The 15,743-nt window shown below is 29.4% G+C and overlaps 2 protein-coding genes across 2 annotated transcripts; one reads left to right on the top strand and one right to left on the bottom strand.

Moving 5' to 3' along the window:
* Positions 1-135: 135 nt before the first annotated feature.
* LOC128395114 (uncharacterized) lies at positions 136-8,164 on the bottom strand. The gene is given in 14 exon segments (XM_053355517.1): positions 136-313; positions 316-619; positions 682-877; positions 939-1,082; positions 1,157-1,274; positions 1,347-1,441; positions 2,356-2,672; positions 2,936-3,177; positions 3,258-3,488; positions 3,579-3,642; positions 6,108-6,185; positions 6,937-6,998; positions 7,237-7,496; positions 7,579-8,164. Coding segments are annotated over 14 exon segments (2,760 nt in total). The 5' UTR covers positions 8,150-8,164; the 3' UTR covers positions 136-235.
* Positions 8,165-9,447: 1,283 nt separating this feature from the next.
* LOC128395578 (serine/threonine-protein kinase TAO1-like) lies at positions 9,448-15,618 on the top strand. Its single transcript, XM_053356023.1, has 8 exons — positions 9,448-10,685; positions 10,952-11,125; positions 11,287-11,478; positions 11,626-11,934; positions 12,023-12,151; positions 12,734-13,366; positions 13,445-13,627; positions 13,713-15,618. The coding sequence occupies exons 1-8, from the start codon at positions 9,861-9,863 to the stop codon at positions 13,947-13,949; spliced, it is 2,682 nt and encodes an 893-aa protein (XP_053211998.1). The 5' UTR covers positions 9,448-9,860; the 3' UTR covers positions 13,950-15,618.
* The last annotated feature ends 125 nt before the right edge of the window (positions 15,619-15,743 follow it).

Genomic DNA, 15,743 nt, shown 5'->3' with positions numbered 1-15,743 from the left:
GTGTTAATTGTGGGAAATGATTAAAAATTATTATTTGATAAAATTTAGAGAAAATTTTAATTGTTTTTAGTCGACTAATATGGTTAATATGAGCTAGATTAATGAATGTTGAATAGGTGGATACATTCATACACATACACACTGAGACAATATTTATTTTGTGATTAATTTGATATGTTAATTTTGTTAAGTTTAAAGTTTTGTTTTTGGTTAATAATTAGTTTGTTGGTTGAATTTAACAAAACTCGGGATAAACTTCAGTTTTAAGATTGGTACAATAAGGGAATTGGATATCTTCTGTTAAATTATTGTTGTTATTAGTATGATTTTCTGACCCCATGGTTGAAGATATTGATTGTAATGAAGTTGATTCTTGACCAGGTATTGAAATCTCATTAATTGATAAATTGTTTTGCTGATCAGTAGCATCGACAACAGGTAGGTAATTACGAGAGTAATTATTGGTTTGACAGGTTGATGGAATTGCTGTTCCATGGTCATGATAATCTCCTCCTCCTCCTCCTCTGGACATGAACAGGAAGTAAATGATTTTCTTGATTCCTCAGAAATTAATTGATTATTTGTTTGAATGTTGGAATTGTGGTGAACAGGAAGATCACTAAATTATTAAGAAAGAAGGACAAAAATTACAATTTAAAAGATAAGTCAGTCACTACTTACCCTTGGTGATTGGGATAATAATCAACAGGGTGATGGTAATTGCACTCATCTGATGGAATTACGGCAAGTCGACTAAATTCCTGATTAGATTTGTCAGTTAATTGTTGTTGGTTTTGGTTATGATTTATTGTTTCCACATCATAATCTGAACCATTGGTTGATTGATAGTTTTCAACAATCTCGTCAGTTGATTCACCTGATTAAAATAGTTAACGGATAGTTAATAGAAATTTAATAATAAAGTGTAATCAAATTACCTAAGTAATTATCTTCCAATGGTTGGGGAGGTAAATCATGATTGATATTTGCCATTAACTCCATAATATATTCATCGATTTGACAATACTCCATGATGTAAAGTAGATATTCATCAAAAAGAAGCCGAAGAAGGTGAAAGGATCCTAAATAATTGAGAAAAGTTTTTAATTGTTACACAGAATGACAGAAATTCAAAAAGTTGACTTTAAACAATTACCAAAACTTGGCGCTGAATTAAGACTGAGCTCATGAATTATTCGAGAAGCAAATGTTGACCATGTTGATAGGAATTGTTTTGAGTTCTCCTTGAATGTATATCTCAGATTGCTTGAAGTCTAAAGAAATTATCAAACAATTTAAATAACACAATTAACCAATTCTAATCAAAAAATTTTACAATTACTCACATTGATGATACAATATTGTACCAAAGCATTTAACCAATCAAAATAAGCTTCAATTGGAGATTCATCTTCCAACAATCGACCAAAATCCCGTAATGCTAAACAAGACAATTAAGAGAAAATCAAAAGTTAAAATATCATAATTAAAATAAATACATAATAAGCTAATCTTTTATGTGACATTGAATTTTTAGTAGCAATAAAATGATATTAAAAATGTGGATTAAGAAATTATGAATCAAATTTGAAAACAATTAAATTATATTAATTTGCAACATTACAACAGTTTCTATATTGTATATTATTATTATAACTAATAAATTGTTGTAATCAATGGATGACGTTTTGCATTTAAAGTGTATTCATATAAATATCATGGTAAATGTATTTAAATTAGATGAATACCAGATTGACATTTATATTGCTCTTGGTAACTTAATCAAAATGTGAATGGAACCGTTTAAATGGTTTACATTCAGGAATGTTTTCAACAACAATAATCATTTAACAAGAATTAACTAGAAGGACCCAAAAAGGCAAATGATAATGATGATAATAATGTTAACAATAATAGTAATCATTATCATCATCATGATAATAGTACAAGGAATGAACAGAATCAGAAATTATCTTTAATGATATTGCTGCGATTCTTGTTGATGTCAACTTGAAAAAAAAGGATGCAGTAAAATGGATGATGAGGATGACAATTAGAGAGAGAGAGAGAGACATAAATTGGATGTGTGTGTGTATCAATGGAATGTATTTCACTAATTGTAACAAGAATTTATTTTATAGTTTGTTGTCAAATATTGAGAATCATGATGATGCAATTAACTAACAAAAGAGGCAGGAATTAATTTTTGTAATCCTAAAATCCTTAATTTTGTTGATTCAAAAAACAATACTTTAAGTAGATCATAACGATTGTTATTAAAATTGCGTAATTGATTATAAAAGCTTAAGAATAATTATCAAGATGAGTGAGTCTCTCTTTCTCTCAAAAACTTACCTGTTCGAATAAAATCAAAATTGATATTGGTAAACACTGAGCTATTTTTGTGTGAACTTTGAATTGATTCCCTTGCAATTAAATCAATTGATAATGATCTCCAATCGCAAATCATCTGAGGTGTTACATCTCCATTATTAACAACCATTCGTGCTGCTTGGATAAGATGACTAATTGATGTTTGTCGACGAAGTAAATTACCAAGATGACGGGAAAGATCAATCTTAATCGATTTAAGAGAATCAGGTAAATTGTACAAAGCCATTTTAAGCCAACATTCAAATTCTTGGATAAACTTGCGAATAACTTGGATCAAACTATCAAGGAAAAAAAATCGAAAAAAAAAGAAAAATATAAACCATTATTCTGTTGATAAATTCCAACATCAAAATGTAAATATGATCAAATGGACATTAATCTGAAAAGAAATAAATTATTTCTAATTAATGTGATATATTTCTCGACGAGTAGATCAATGCTAATTAAAGGTTACGTAATATGATATTATATGTTGACGTTATTGTTATTGATTATTATTGGAAATGAGAGGAAACAAGAAATAGATATGAAGGTAATTTACCTGTCAGGGAAAGTTTGAAGAGCTGATGGGAGTAAAACACTGGCCATACATTTGTATAAGATGGAATCACATATACCAATTAAGTTGATGAAAGCATTAGAGGTTAATATTGATGTTAGATGAGGAGGAATACCTTGCCAAAAATATAGAACAAAAGTTTGAATTTCATCGAAATTCGCTCTGATAACTGTGTCCAATATACGTTGACAGTGAGTTCGGTACATCATCAAAAATGTTGCTGTCTGAATGTTGAAAAGAAAAGAAAAATTTAAAAGATGATAAGGGTAAATTGATTGAAATTAATATTCTATATGAGTGTTACCTTTATATTGTCTAGATTTGGTGGTAATTTAAAATCATTGGGTGAAGGAAAATCAGGTAAAACTGTTCCCACTCTATTACGATTGCCACTGGAATTAGTACCATTAGAGTTATGGTTAATAGCTGAATGATTTCCACAATTATTACTGGTGTTGATAGTATTTACGTTAGGGTGACAATTACCAACATTTCCATGAGTATTGATTGGTAATGAGTGAGAGTTTACTTGATCCTTAAAGAGAGAAGTGAACAAAAAAAGAGACAAGGTTAATAGAGCTTGAAACCGAATCAATTTACTTTGGATTGATGGGGATTTACTCACTGAATTTTTGATTCCATTTTGATTTGAACCATCACCAAGTCGCGATGATGAATCCGATAGATTACTGTAGAAAAAAAAACAAGATATTAGAATTTAACAAAAGGCAACTTGTTATATAGAGAAAAAGAATAGAAAAATAAAAATGTTCTCTTTTGTGTCAAGAGGAAAATCTAAAGGAGGCTAACACAATAGAGAGAACCCTAAGAGCGTTGTCCAAGATTATAATACATAATATACTTGATTCTCTATTGTAATAGACAGTATAATATAATATGTAACATGAGAATGTTAAATAACAATCAACTATTTAGTCATTTTTTTCTTTAAATTGTTAAAAAAAATCACCGATAAAAACAAACCATCAACATTACACAGAAGAGAAAATGATATCACATTGTATTTAGAGAATATCCGGTTAAAAAGAATAGAATAATTCTTATATTCTCTATTAGATTAACATTTAACAATAAGAAAAAGATGAACAATTAACTTAAATAACAAACAATTAAAATGATGAAACGAAAATGAATTAAACAAAAATCAATCATCAAAAATGATCCACAAATGTGATTGGTCATTGGAAGAAAAAAAAGTAGCGCCATCTATAAAAATGAATTTATGTTAATTTCTAATTAAGGAGAAATTAATTAATTGTAGTTAACTGCTTGGGAATAGGAATTGAGATTGATATTCTCATGATTAACGAGGATAATATAATTGGAATAACGTTTGAATTGGAATGAAAAAACATTTCGATTTACAAGTAAATCAACTCAAGTATCATTTTCCTTTTGTTGATTGTTGATATTCAAACAATTAACACGATAATCATGAGAAGATTAGATTAAGTATCTAATCAACAATTGAAAAGGTGATGAAAAGGTTAAATAAAACAAGAGTAATAGAAAATATGATGAGAAGATTAAGTGAGGAAAAAAAATCCAATGTTAATTGTGTGAGAAAAAAAAAGTCTTCCAACAATTAACCAACTACAATCAACGAGAATACTAAAGTTTTGGTGATTTTTTTTTCTTTACTTTTTTTTTGATTAACCTTTCACACAATAACATGTTAAAGGTTAGAGTGGATTAACCTCTCGAATCAATATCAAATAGGAAAAGGATATAAAACGTTTCACGTGCGGAGACGGAAAAGGAAACGTGTCAAAGTGGTGGAAGAACTGATAAAACATCCACCCCCTCATCTTCATGACAATATAATGATGATGATAATCATCATCATCATCGTATTAACAATGTAAGAATTATTTATCTTATTCAACAATCAAAACAATCTAATCTTGTGCTGAAGCAATTTAATAATCGGATAAATATGATTATCATGCAATCATCATGTTACAACACGTGTTGAGCACAACAATGAACCAGCATTCGTGTATATTGGTTAATTGTTACAATTAGAATGAAAAATAATCTCAATGTTTAAATTGTATTATGATTATCAGATTATTATGGTTATATTTATGCTCGACGATTCAATTGATGATTGGTGATTAATTTGATTCGATTTCAGGTTAAACTTTTCTGTTCGAAGTCATTGAATATTATTATTATTATTACGATTAGAACTTAGAACTTTGAAAAAGAGAAGAGACAAAAAGAATAGAAGATTTTTTTTTATTTCTTCGAGTTTGAACATTTGGTTGGAACTTTTTTCTCTTCGAGTTTTTCTCTCGCTCTACTTTCTCTACTTTTTTTCTCTGTAAGTTCTGACATTTTATCGAAACATCATCATGTCTCTGGGAGTTAATATTTCGAGCGTATTATCATTCGATGATGATAATATTATCATTCCTGGAGAAGAAGAAGAAAAAAAAGTTCTAATTCTTATCTATATATAAATACACATCATCGAATCTAAAGATAAGTTCAATTTTTCGTTTTTCTTTTGCTTCGAGTTTTTTTTTGTTCTTTCGAAATTCTTATATTCACAAATTCGAACAAGTCAAATGTCACATTCTTCTCGAAATTATCTTTATATTATCATGAGATTCATTGATTTGATTCGTACGAATTTTTTTTCCACAAGTTCGAAGAAAACAAAAAATTGGAAAATTTTCATTTCTGTTATCATTTTATATTAAATTCCAATTTGATTGTTTATCTTTCAATTCTCGATTCAGTTTTGATTATCATTCCATTTTCATAATCGCTATTTATTAATAATACTGGACATGAGTACTAATCATCAATAGATTTCATGATGATGATCAACAGAATCAGAATCATCATGATTATAGGATGAAAATGAATCAAGATTATTATTAATATCTTAATATTATCATTATTATGATGATTATCAGGGAATCCAATTTAATAATTGTTCAGATTCCTTGGATTATTAATTTTGATTAGTAATTGTGGACAATCATCAACTTGATTGTATTTGGTTAACCGATACAAACTATTCTCGGTTTTGATTTCCCTGATCAATGATTATTTAATAATCGTTGTTGATCAGTAATCAAAAGTTCAGTTAATTAATTGTTGATTAGATAATCAAACTAACCTTGTAATCGCTTTCTTGGAATAAGCCAATTGGTAGTAAGTTGAATTTTCCCGAACTGCAATTCCATAATAATGATATCTATATATATGAATCAATTAGACAATTGTGAACAATTAATCGTAAACAATTAACAATATTACAACAATTTAAAATGATGAGTAAAAAAAATGAAACAATTTAATCTAATCCGATTAAAGTTATCACAATTTACCGTTGATAATAAACATTTCCTGAATTAAAGTCTTGTTTTTAATTGTTTTGATAATAACAAGATTACAATTAGTTAATTATGATTTTTAATTAATCACCTGAGTTACTAATATCATTGTAATCAACTTTCAACCATTAATTAGATTCATGATCATGATTAGTGGATTAATTTTTTAATCACTGGAGGAAAATGTTAATCACTCTCCAAATCCTTAGCAACTTAATAATTAAATGAATGAGAAATTAATTAACTAAGTTAAATTGGTGATTAATTCAAAGGTCTATATGCTAATTGTTACACTGATGGTGGATTTTTAATCAATAACAGATTGTCCTGTGTATATATTTAATGTTAATCCACACAAATGATTAAACTGATTATCAATATTTAATCTGATTCCCAATTTCCCGTTGACCTTAATCCTTATTTCATATCAATGGTCAGTTTTTGTTGTTACAAATGGTTAAACCTCTAATGGTCACTAATCTAAATATTATTATTACAATTTCCATTATCATTATTATGTATTTTCCTTGATTCGGTTGATTGTTGATGATTAATAAATCATCGAGTTAAAGGTTTAATTCATAAAGTAAATATTTAGATTGAAGTTCTTACCTGGACTGACCTCGAGTCCCAAGTCTACGAGTTGTTAGTTGGGGAAATTGTTGACGTATTATCTTAAAAAGATAAATTGTTTAATCAATAAATCACAATTAGATAAATAAATTGTGAACAATTAACGAGATACAATTAAAAGAGAGGAGAAGAAGAAGAAGAAGAAAAAAAAATCAGAATTAAAATCAAATGAATATTGAGGAAAGTTAAATGTTGGAGTTTGTGTTGGTTTGTTTGGGGGAATTTCAATTGATTGGATTGTTGTTATTGGGACAATTTAGTAATTGTGATCAAATTTACCTTTCCAAATGAAGCTGCGTTAACGGGTTGGATACAGTTTCGAGCACAAAAGTCAACATAGTGCATGTACAAAGCACTTCGAGGTATACAAACGCCTTCGGCGATCTCGTAGTTTTCCTCGAGCCATAAAAGTGTCGCTGGAGTTGAATGAGGTCGAAGTGAAGATCGATGGTGAGTTAATTGTTGCTGTTGATTAACTTGATTCAGTTGATGGTGATGATTATTGTGATTAGAATGATGATGAGATTTTATGTCAATCGCTGTGATTTTTTTTACGATAATAAATTCAAGTGATTAGTTTTTTAATCGTATCAATGGTTTTATCTTATATTTTATATTTACCTAAATTGTTGGTATGATGTTGATGATTACGTTTAATTGTTTCATTAATTGTTGCTGATGTTGTTGTTGATGAGGATGATGATGATGACGATGGTGATGATTTAGTTACATTATAAGGTTGATGATGATCATTTTGATGGTTAGCTGGTTGATTGTTGTTAATTATGTTGCTACGAGAGGATGAAGATGATGATGATGATGATGGATAAATTGTTGTTAAATTACTGTTGTGATGATTAACTGTTTGATCATAGTTATAATTGTCAACTACAGTTGAATCAGCATCACGTAGGATTGAATAACGATTTGAATTAATTTCATTACCATTATCATGATCAAGGGTATTTAAATCAGTTGATTGTTGAGACTGATGATCACAAGAGTTAATCATTGTTCCTGAAGTTAACAATTTAACCTGATTTAGTTGAAAATTATCAGTTTTATAAATTTCATAGACAATGTTTGAATGGTCAGTTGATTGATTCCAAAGGACATTTTCTGAACTAATTGTTGAACTGTTAATTGTTGATAATGAACATTTAATAATATTTTTATCAATCTCTTGATTCATTTCCTTGTCACAATGTTAATTATTTACTCTTAATAATCATTTCAAATGATCAACATTATTATAGATGAAAAAATAACTTTACTGATCATCAATGATTAGAATGAAAAATCAAAGATAACTGATTGAATATTAAATTGTTCATCGTCCTGATTGTGTTCACTGATTGTTGTTGATCATGATAAATGATTATTATTATTATCAACTTGATTTTCATTGGTCTATTCAAATACTTTGAAGGCGTAACAATAACTTTCCATTGGATTATAACTAATCTATGACACTCCCATTGGAATGATATTATTATAATTATTATATAACAATTACATTTTCCTGATCAGAATCAATCAATTCAACAATTTAAATGAGTAACAATGAGTTAATCAATGGACAGAAAGATTTGAATCATGAATATCATTTGATTTTAAATGTTTACTTTTTGAAAAGAGGGAAAATTTTTACTCTCATTTTTAATTAACTTTTCTGATTGGAAATTTAATCACTTGGGTGAGTAATTAATTGTTACTCTTATTTAATTTGCCATAATTTGTTGACTGTGGGTTTATTTTACCTTTCGGCTTTGTGGTTTATATTTTGACCTTAATTGTTGGGATTATAATAGGATCTAAATATTGAGATTAACAGACCATTAACTAATTGTAATGACATTTGGAAAATATTGTAATTGTTATCGATTTCAATCAATGATGATGTTCAATGTAAATGATAAATTGTTGGTGATTGTAAATCATTGTTGTCGATATAAAATCAATTGGAACAGTTAAAACTCACCTTAATTGTAACAATTTAGAGATTATTATTATGAGATACAAAAGATTGATGATTTTCTGTCTTGTTCGTTTTTTTCAATTCTTTTTTCGCTAAGGAAAAAAGAAGAGAAAATTTTTACATTCGATTAAAGAAGAAAAAATTATTATTTAATCATCGAACTGGAAGAAAACAATTTAATTTGATTCTTCAATTTAATCCATCAGATTAGAGAGACAGATTAGAAAGCGATAGAGATTTTATCCTAATCTACTTTGGAAAAGAAAGGATTATCCATGTAATCCTATTAATCTTGGTAATAGAATATTAATTTACAAAGAATTACAAGTTGATTATAATTAATTGTGATTTCTATTTCTAATCTAATTAATAAAATTTTTTTTTCCTAAATTCGATTAAAAAATTGATTTACCCGCTTTTCTCTTTTAGTCTTTTTCTAACCACCAGATGGCAGTTTGATTTTCTATTTTTCGATGGATTGAAATTTTTTCCTTCTCAATTAAATTGATTTTTTTTTGTTTTTTTGTTGATTACTTACTTATAATTGTGGTCCTCTTTTTTATACCATTACTAATATTGATTATTGATTATTATTCTATTGGTATTAATTGATTATTCATCGAAATCTAATTCTTATCATAGTAAAATTTTTATACTTTGTGAGTGTGTGTGAGTCTGTTCATTTTTTGAGTGTTTTTGTTTGTTTATTTTTCTCTCTTTCTTTCTCTCTTTCTCTCTCTCTCTCTCTCTTTTCATCTTCTATTATTATTATAATTATTATAATTAAGTAGTCGGTGGTGTATGTGTTGATATTGTTTATATGTAAGTGGACTAGTGTGTTTGGGGGCTATCGGCTGTGTGTGTGTTTTTTTGTGTCTTTGTGCTTGTGTAGATTTTTGTTTTCTTTGGTTAAAGAGGACTTGTCATGCATTCGTTTAAATTGATCAAAGATCCAGAAATTGCTTCCCTATTTGATAAAGAAGATCCAGAGAAATATTTTAACGATTTAAGGGAAATTGGACATGGAAGCTTTGGTGCTGTCTATTATGCCCGTTGTACAGTTAATAATGAAGTTGTGGCCATCAAGAAGATGTCATTTACCGGTAAACAGTCGGCCGAAAAATGGCAAGATATCATCAAGGAGGTCAAATTTTTAGTCAACTTGAATCATAAGAACTGTATAGAGTATAAGGGTTGTTATCTAAAGGATCATACAGCCTGGTTAGTGATGGAATATTGTCTTGGTTCAGCATCGGATATTATCGAAGTTCACAAGAAACCCTTAAAGGAAGATGAAATCGCTGCCATATGTCATGATGCTTTAGATGGTTTGGAGTATCTTCACAGTTTAGGTCGAATACATCGAGATGTTAAAGCAGGTAACATTCTTTTAACGGAAGATGGTACAGTTAAATTAGCCGATTTTGGTTCTTCTTCAATGACCTGTCCAGCAAATTCTTTTGTTGGTTCACCTTATTGGATGGCACCTGAGGTTATATTAGCAATGGATGAAGGACAATATGATGGTAAAGTTGATGTCTGGTCTCTTGGAATCACTTGTATTGAACTTGCTGAAAGAAAACCGCCATACTTTAATATGAATGCAATGAGTGCCTTATATCATATCGCTCAGAACGATTCACCAAGTTTAAGCTCACATTCTGAGTGGTCTGATCTATTCCGAAATTTTGTCGACTCTTGTCTTCAGAAAAATCCTTATGATAGGCCTAATTCATCTCAAATGCTTAAAGTAAGCCAACTAAATATTAATCGTTCATTTTCTCTCTCTCTCTCTTTCCTCCTTTCTCTGTTTCTATCTCCCTTTCTCTCTTTCTCTTTTTCTTTCTCCTTTTTCTGTTCTATTCTTTTTAACATGAAAAATTCCATCAATTTGTTGATTTTCTTCTTATTTTCTTTTCTCTCCATTCATCTTGGACTTTGTTTTTTTTTCTGAATTGTTTCCTTATTATTTTATTCTCATTGGATTTTATCATTTACTTGACCACATTGGATTAGCATGGATACATCACTCGAACTAGACCTTCAACTGTTATATATGATCTGATCAATAGGACGAAAGCTGCTGTTAGAGAATTGGACAATCTAAATTATCGACGTATGAAGAAAATTCTAATGATTGAAAATCAAGAATTAGAGCGAGCTGGAAGTGAAATAGAAGGAGATTCAACGGTAATATATCATACATATAGAATAAAGAAAGAGAAGAAACAAAATGAATGAAATTAAACTTTCAGTTTTCTCTCTTTCTCTTTCTCTCTCTTCTCTTTTTACATCATCATCATCTTTTTTTTTCTTGATTCATTAAATTTTTTTCTCCTCTTCTCTAACAGGAGGATGATCAATTGGGAGATAGTAGTAAAAGTAATAGTATTGCCAGTCAACAAAGTGAAGGCATTAGCACCGGCAGTCATAGTAGCAGTAATTGTAGTCTTCCAACCAACTTCGAGAATAATGACTCACATAAGCGTCCACTTTCCGCTCGACGTCAAAGTAGTAGCAACATGAGTCGTATTAGTCCTTCGGTGAGTATCAAATTAAATTTTATTCTCATATTAACACTTTGATTTTTCTTATTTCTCACTTTTCCTTATCCCTTTTTCTATCCATTGACAATAATTTGATTTTAATTTTCTCTTTCTACTTATTTCCTTCATTTTATTTATTTCCAGAATTCATCTGCTAGTTTGAATAGCACTGAATTAGGTGCTAATAATTTTGCTACTCTCAGGACCACATCGATTGTTAGTCGGCAAATTAAAGAGCACGAAGGGGAAAATCAAATGTACGAACAACTGAGCGGATATAAGAGGATGAGACGACAGCATCAAAAAGCGATCCTTCAATTGGAAGTTAAATGTCGACAAGAATTGGAAGAACATAAAACAAAACTTGAGAAAGAATATGAAAATCTATTAAGTTCATTTAGTAAAGACTTGGAGAAGTTACAAAATAAGCATCAAAAAGAACTTCAGAAAAAGGTATTTGTTACCTTATCTTTTTTGTTTGGTTAGAAAAAACTCCACTTTGAAACAATTAATTCTAATTATTTTCTTAATTTTCTTCCAGTCAAAACACAATCTTGATTGCGAGAACCGTTTAAGTAAAGCCATAAAACAACAACAAGAAGAGGAGAGAAAACGATTACTTCAACAGCAAAAGAACGAGAATAAATATATCAAAGAGAAACTTGAATTGGTAAGTTAATCTATTTTGCTAATTGTAATAACAATTAACCCGCTGACAATTAGATAATCTTTATTTACTCTTATCTCTTGCAAAAAAAAACTTTTAACTTTTATTCTTGTATCAATGTTTTTTTTCTTGTTTATCATTGACTCTCTCATCTACTATCAGTTTTGATCTAATTGATCAACGTTTGACAGTTGGAATTAATTTCAATCAAAACACTTGACAAATTACTTTCTTTTGTTACTCTTTGATTGTTGTTATAATATTTAAACACTCAATAGGTTTCAGCTGTTGAAGCTTCATTTTGCTTACCCTTGTTGTTTTCATTTGGTTGCATCAGCAATAATTGACATTTAATTTGCTAAAGCTACGGAAATGATTGTTTTTAATTTAGTTTAGATCAAGGTCAGAATTACAATTTATATTTGTGAAAATGTAATATCACTAATTAAGGGGTTGAATATTGATTGATTATCATTGGCCTTTTGCATTTGCATTTATTTTATTTTTTTTCTTCAAACATCTAAATCAATTGGATTGAAATTAATTATTATGTGTTTGTTTTATGTTTTATATTAACTTTAACAGGAATTTGCCAATAATCCGGAATCCTTGAAGAAACATAAAGAAAGTCTTCAACGTGCTCAGGCTGGAAATCTGCGTTCATTAGAGCAAAGTCAATTAGAACATTTTAGATCGGAAATTCGTAAATTTCAGCGAAGAAAATTGGTTCAGTACCATGAATTGGAACGAGATTTACTCCGTGAAGAATTGAATAAACGCCAACACCAATTAGAAGAAGCTCACGCTATGTTACTTCGACACTATGAAATATCCGTTGAACTTGAATATCGTCAGCAAAGAGCAATTCATCAGCTGAGAGATGATCAGATAAGAAAACGACATCAAACCGAATTGGCTAATCAGCAAGAGTACAATCAACGTCGATTATCTGAATTATCCAAGAAACATGCTCTTGAATTGAAACAACAACCTAAAAGTTTGAAACAAAAAGAGTTACAAATTCGACGTCAATTCAGAGAAACATGTAAAACTCAAACACGTCAATATAAAGTATGGAAAGCTCATGTTTTGGCATCCACACCCAAAGAAGAACAGAAAAATGTTATTAAAAAACTGAAGGAAGAGCAGATGAGGAAACTTGCCATTTTAGGTGAACAATATGAACAAAGTATCGCTGAAATGCTTCAAAAACAATCAGTAAGTTTCAATTGGAACGAACAAAATCATTATTATTATCACCAATTAACAATTTTCTTATTCTTATTAACTCCACAGATTAGACTCGATGAATCTCAGGAAGCTGAAGATCGTCAGCTTAAAGATCACCTACAACAAGAACTTGAACTGTTGATTGCTTTCCAAAGTAAAATTAGAATGCAAACTGAAGCCCAACGAAATAGAGAGAAAAGAGAATTGGAAGAACGAGTTTCCCATAGAAGAGCTTTATTAGAGCAAAAGGTAATTTGGTAAAAATGATTAATCGAAATGTTTACTTTAGTTAATAATCTAAAAATAACAATTGCTATTTGTATTATCCTTTTAGACGGAAATGGAAAAACTCAGATTCCAAGAAGAGCGAAATGAACGACAAAGACTATTAACTGATCGACAAGCTCAAGAAGTTCAAACTTTCGATGAAGAAACCGCTCGACTTGGATTAAATTCACTTGCGATTGCCGAAGCAAGTGAATCAATAAGAGACGATAGCTCAGTTTCCGGTAGTATGCTCAGTTTGGCGCACAGTAATAGTGCAAGTTCATTCACTCACGCTGCCCTATGACCAATTGAATAATATTCCTAATCACAGGAAACTAATTATTAGGATAAATTTTCATGGAGGATGGAAACAATATTGTTAAAGAAAAAAACTAAAAGAAAAATATTGTACAGAAAAAAGGAAAACTTAAAGACTTCTTCGGATTATCACCATCATCAACACAACCACCACCACCACCACCAACAACAACAACAACTTCATCATCATCATCTTCATTCATCATCTCTGTCGATTTTTTTTCACAATCAAAAAAAAATCCAAAGATCAAGATTTTTCTTTCTGTCACTTCCTCTATCTATCACTTTTTTCCTTTCTACTCTTTCTTGCTCTCGTTTTCTTTTTCTTTATCATCATCTTAACTATTTCATCACCCACCTTGACCCTCTAACCCTTTTTTGACAGGCGTGGCGTTATTAATGTCACTACACTAAAAGACTTTATCATACACACTGTTGATATATTACTTGTATATGAGTAAAAACTAAAAAGAAACTGAGAATTGAAATCATCTGGGATTTTGATGTTTCTCTTCATCTTCAACCTTATTCCCACCTTTATCTTTTCTCTCTCTCTCTCTCTCTCTCTCTCTCTCTCTCTCTCTCTCTCTCTCTCTCTCTAAATACCCTCTATCTCTTTCTCTCTCTAACTAGAAACTTATACCATGGCCAAATTGTCTGTTTTCTAATTAACATTTCGCGAGATGGAACAAACAAAAAAGTGATCAAGACCTTGATTGTGTTACGTAAACTCCGTCGGTCAAAGTGTTAACTATTGGACGGATTTCCAGGAAACAGCAACAATTAACTCGTAACAAGGAAGGATGCAAAAAGATTGAAATCAGATCGAGAACAAGCACTTTGTTGTTTGTTTGTATTTGTGATGATTAACTTTTTTCATTATTGTCTAAATTATGGTGATTCAATTAATACAACAAATGGATAAAATTTTAACATGAATCAGATTTTTACACTAACTGATTAATGATATAAGAAAAACTAAATAAGGATCAACGCCACTATCATTTTTATCAACTTGACAATCAGTTATATAAACTACTGGTCCAGTGCAATCAATTTGTTGCTATTAACTGATTGGAAGAGAGAGAAAAACAAAACGATTTAATCATCTTTAATTATGTAAAATTGACTGATGATTATTATTATGACGATGATGATAATGTTTTTGACAATAATCCAATCGGAAGGAGCAGGAATCAACATCTTCAAACAAACAACCGGGTTAAGAATGCAAAATGGACAACATTGATCAATCGATGGAGAGAAGAAGAGAAAAACAAATTTAATCAATCAATAAAATAACATAAGAACGTGTTTTTATTATAACGTTTAATTGTTACAACTTTTTGATTAATTTTTCTCTTCATTTCTCTTTTCACTATTTTGAGAATCGTAGTTTATACCGATGAAAAGAATACACAAAACATTCTCGATGATGATAAAGACTTTACTTCTCTTCCATTATCTTCTTTAATTGTAAACTGTAATTAACACTTAATTGCAATTTTCTTTATTGATAAATGACATAAATTATTTGTCTCTTCATACCAACAACAATTAACAATTTCCATCAACACAAACACACACAAAAAAAACAAAAACCATTAAATACAATAAACTCTTTGAAAAATAAGATAGAATTTTTGTTCTCCATATTCTTTAATCAATTTTTTTCCATTACTTTTAAAAATTGGAGTTAATTTAGTTAATCATAATCAAAATTAATTTCTAATTAAAAAAATGAAGAAAAAGTTTCGAAAAATTGTTTCGAGCGCCATCT

Source organism: Panonychus citri, unplaced genomic scaffold (assembly GCF_014898815.1).
Source record: "Panonychus citri isolate SS breed McGregor unplaced genomic scaffold, ASM1489881v1 Contig00141, whole genome shotgun sequence".
NCBI lineage: Eukaryota > Metazoa > Arthropoda > Arachnida > Trombidiformes > Tetranychidae > Panonychus > Panonychus citri.
Note: the sequence above shows the minus strand (reverse complement) of the source record. Positions and strands in the feature narration are given on the sequence as shown.

Coding starts and splice junctions, on each gene's coding strand:
- LOC128395578 (XM_053356023.1), top strand. CDS start 9,861: ATGCATTCGTTTAAATTGATCAAAGATCCAGAAATTGCTTCCCTATTT. Junction 11,126..11,286: donor AAATAGAAGGAGATTCAACG/GTAATATATCAT, acceptor CTTCTCTAACAG/GAGGATGATCAATTGGGAGA. Junction 11,935..12,022: donor AAAAAGAACTTCAGAAAAAG/GTATTTGTTACC, acceptor ATTTTCTTCCAG/TCAAAACACAATCTTGATTG.